The 3412-nt window shown below is 38.5% G+C and overlaps 1 protein-coding gene across 1 annotated transcript; it reads right to left on the reverse strand.

The window, feature by feature from the left end:
• Positions 1-232: 232 nt before the first annotated feature.
• LOC111474217 (50S ribosomal protein L25-like) lies at positions 233-2989 on the reverse strand. The gene is made up of 3 exons (XM_023119409.1): positions 2295-2989; positions 1853-1982; positions 233-815 (listed from the first exon to the last, which is right to left on the reverse strand). Exons 1-3 carry the CDS (start codon positions 2721-2723, stop codon positions 592-594), a joined length of 783 nt encoding a protein of 260 aa, XP_022975177.1. The 5' UTR covers positions 2724-2989; the 3' UTR covers positions 233-591.
• Between the last annotated feature and the right edge of the window lie 423 nt (positions 2990-3412).

Here is a 3412-nt window from a genome sequence, read left to right on the forward strand (position 1 = left end):
AAAACGAAAAGAAAATAAAAAAGCTAAAATCCTCCCAATATGATTTCATTATGAATCCTTCCAATATCTTCCAAGGATCATAAGCCACGGTTAAGCCGAGTTGATTGGGACGCCCAAACAAAGACCATAGACTACATTGTTTGATTTTAAAAACCCACAAAACTTACTAAAACCCAACCAAGTGCTCCTTAAAATTTAGGAACCAATAGCATTTGCCCCTTGAATAACATTATCCAATGCAACAGGAAACCAATTTCAAGGAGATAATGTATAATATGTTACAAATGCCTCCTCCAATTAAGCTAAAAACTCCCTCTAAAAAGTTATCATAATATTCTTGCTCATCAGAAGAGTTCAAGCATTCCATGAACATAGAGATCAAATAAATGCTAGTGAACCAACAACAACCAACGTACTTTGGCTTTCTAAAGTATTGGGAGAAAAAATTTAAAACCGACGGTGATCAAAATCTGGAGGGATTTATTAAGACTTCTTGGCTGATCCTGGATCCCATAATCTTACAAACCTTGTCTTCTTGAACAGAAGAAGCTTTAATGCCAAAGCAACTAAGAAGACATTGATAGTCCAGAGTTACTTTGATTTCCTTTGTTGATCGGAAGCTCGGGCTCCCGCAATCTTACAAACAGGCTCATCCTTTGACTGAAGAAGCTTCAAGGCAGGATGAACCTTGAGGTCACCCATAACCAATTTTTGGCCAACATCTAACTCACTAAGATCGACATCGATAAATGGAGGAACAATATCGGCAGGGCAAAGGTATTTAACTGTCCTCTTAATTGTATTCAAATAAGATCCTGTAAAATTTTTCAAACATTAGAAAAATGTTCACTACAGGAGTAAGAATATAATTGTTCTCTCCTTTGAAGATAACATAATCAGGATCGACGCCTGCAATTTTTTTCGTAGGAATGCCAGAACATTTTTAAGTAAATCAGAAACTTTTCAGAAAGTAAGAATGCAGAAACAAGATGCAAGTACTTCCTTTACTGAATTTTTTGTAATGAGAAAAGGAGTACATATAAAAATGCCCTACAAAATCAGAAACAAGATGCTAGAACAATGCAGAAACAGAAACTAGATCCTTTAAACTCGATCCATCAGAAAACAAACCTGATGTTTCAATTTAACAGAAGCTAAATTCTGGTAATATTAACATATTTAGATCCATAACCCCATCTAGCTGGAGAATTCAAGAATCCCATGTCAATGATAGTTTCAATGTAAATCTGTAACGGCCCAAGCCCACTGCTAGCAAATATTGTCCTCTTTGGGCTTTCCCGTTCTGGTTTCCCCTTAAATGTTTTTAAAACTGCAACTGCTATTTCCACATCCTTAGAAAGGATATTTTGTTCTCCTCCCAACCGATATGGGATCTCACAATCCACCCCCTTCAGGGCCCAACGTTCTCGCTAGCACTCATTCCCTTCTCCAATTGAGGTGGGACCCCCCAAATCCACCCCACTCGGGATTCAACATTTTTGCTGGCACACCGCCCTGTGTCCACCCCCCTTCGGGGGGCTCAACCTTCTCGCTAACACATCGCCGGGTGTCTGGCTCTGATACCATTTATAACAACCCAAGCGCACCACAAACAAATATTGTCCTCTTTAGGCTTCCCTTTCGGGCTTCCCCTCAAGGTTTTTAAAACACTAGAGAGAGGTTTCCACACTCTTATAAAGGGTGTTTCGTTCTCCTCCCCAACCGATGTGGGATCTCACAAAAACCCACCCGAACAAAAAGCTATTATATCTTCAAATCTTATAAATTACTGCATAACATTTATAGACTTCAAAGAAAATCAAATAAAAGGAACTTAGTCTTGCAGCAGTACCTTTCCTCAATCCAGGACATACATCTTCCCCTCGGAAAACAAGAGGTACATCAACTTTTAATAAAGCGTGTGAAGGTGCCCTTATGAAAGTAACATTAAGTGGTGCATCTGTTCCCGCATGAAGATGAATCTGAACAAACATGGATGGTGCAAGTTCAGAATGGGCATTATATTATATAAATATTCTCACAAGATTTTACACTAACTTACAAACAAAATTAAACTAAACCCATCTTCTTATCTTCTTATTAATCAAGACAATACATGACATATAATGATGATTGAAACTCCAGTGCGCACAATGCTCTCAGCTCCTTTACCACCATGAAACAATCAATTATTCTAATCCTCCTCATAAATCATCTCACAAACTCAATAAGTTGGAAATTTCATGAAAAATCCAAAGCGAAATTTAGTCCATCCAGACAAGATAATGGAGTACCTTCCGAGGTAAAACCCGAACCTTCTCAACAATATCCCCGGATTCGAACTCGGACCGAACTTCGAGATCAAAAAGCCTGGAGAGGAAGAAAGAGCGACCTAGATGATTTACAAGCTTCCTAACTTGATTAGTCCGTACAGATATGAGACGCTTATTTCCGCCATGCTGACCGTCCTCTTGCTCGAACACGATGCTTGGAGTGCGGCCAACCTTGCGCTCTTTAGCGGAAATGTTTTTTCCGGAGATGGAGCGCGGAATGGCGAGGATTGTCTCGGCGAACTTCGGATCTGGCTTCGGAAAACCCTCCAAGTACGAAAATGAAGGTTCGGGATCGGAATCGAGGGGTGGAGCGGTGGCGGTGGCAGCGGAGGAAAACCGCCGGAGGAGGAGGACTCTTGAGAGAGTAGGGGAGTGGTAGAAGCGTAGCATTGGGCGGAGAGGGATGAACGGAAGGGCTTAAGGGAGGGTTTTAGTGGAGAAATCTGAAGGGGTATTGGACCGATTTAGATCAATTCGTAGAAGGTGAGTTCCGTCGAGACGGCCGTAGAGGTTGAAGAGACAGAGACAGAGACTTCGCCGCAGGCTGCTGGTGCCGTCGCCGTTGGAGTGAAATGAGAGCGAGAGTTTGAGGTGAGGCGGCTGGAGTTGTCGACTGAACCTGCGGGTTAAGATGTACTCCTGTTTTCCGGCTTTTTTCACAATATGGGCTGTGGGCTAACGGGCCTTTTCCATTTCGGTTTAAATTTCATTTAAAAATGTGAATTTAAATAATAATAATAATAATTAAAAAAATTAAAAAAAAAATGTTAATTAATAAAAATACGTGGAGTTTATGTTTGGACTTTTAGAAGTTTTAAGTTAAAAATTACCCATATAGTTATAAATTTAAAATTAACCATATAGTTATAGTTTTTTTTTTAATGAAAATAGTTAATAATTTGTTTCTAATTAATTTTCGAACATTTCAATAAATTTTTTTTAAAGTTTGAAAAAATATTTTTTAACTTTCCAAAATTTTATTAATAGTCTTCTGCTCTCAAAGGTTGGGTTAATACTTTTAGACAAAATATATATATATATATATATATATATATATATATATATATATATATATATAT

This window comes from Cucurbita maxima, unplaced genomic scaffold (assembly GCF_002738345.1).
Source record: "Cucurbita maxima cultivar Rimu unplaced genomic scaffold, Cmax_1.0 Cma_Scf00274, whole genome shotgun sequence".
Taxonomy (NCBI): domain Eukaryota; kingdom Viridiplantae; phylum Streptophyta; class Magnoliopsida; order Cucurbitales; family Cucurbitaceae; genus Cucurbita; species Cucurbita maxima.

What these genes read in the sequence shown, in the direction of transcription:
- LOC111474217 (XM_023119409.1), bottom strand. Translation starts at nt 2,723, where the DNA reads ATGCTACGCTTCTACCACTCCCCTACTCTCTCAAGAGTCCTCCTCCTC. An exon ending in TTCGGGTTTTACCTCGGAAG is followed by an intron (nt 1,983 to 2,294) that starts GTACTCCATTAT and finishes ATGTTTGTTCAG; the next exon opens with ATTCATCTTCATGCGGGAAC. An exon ending in ATGTCCTGGATTGAGGAAAG is followed by an intron (nt 816 to 1,852) that starts GTACTGCTGCAA and finishes AAAATTTTACAG; the next exon opens with GATCTTATTTGAATACAATT.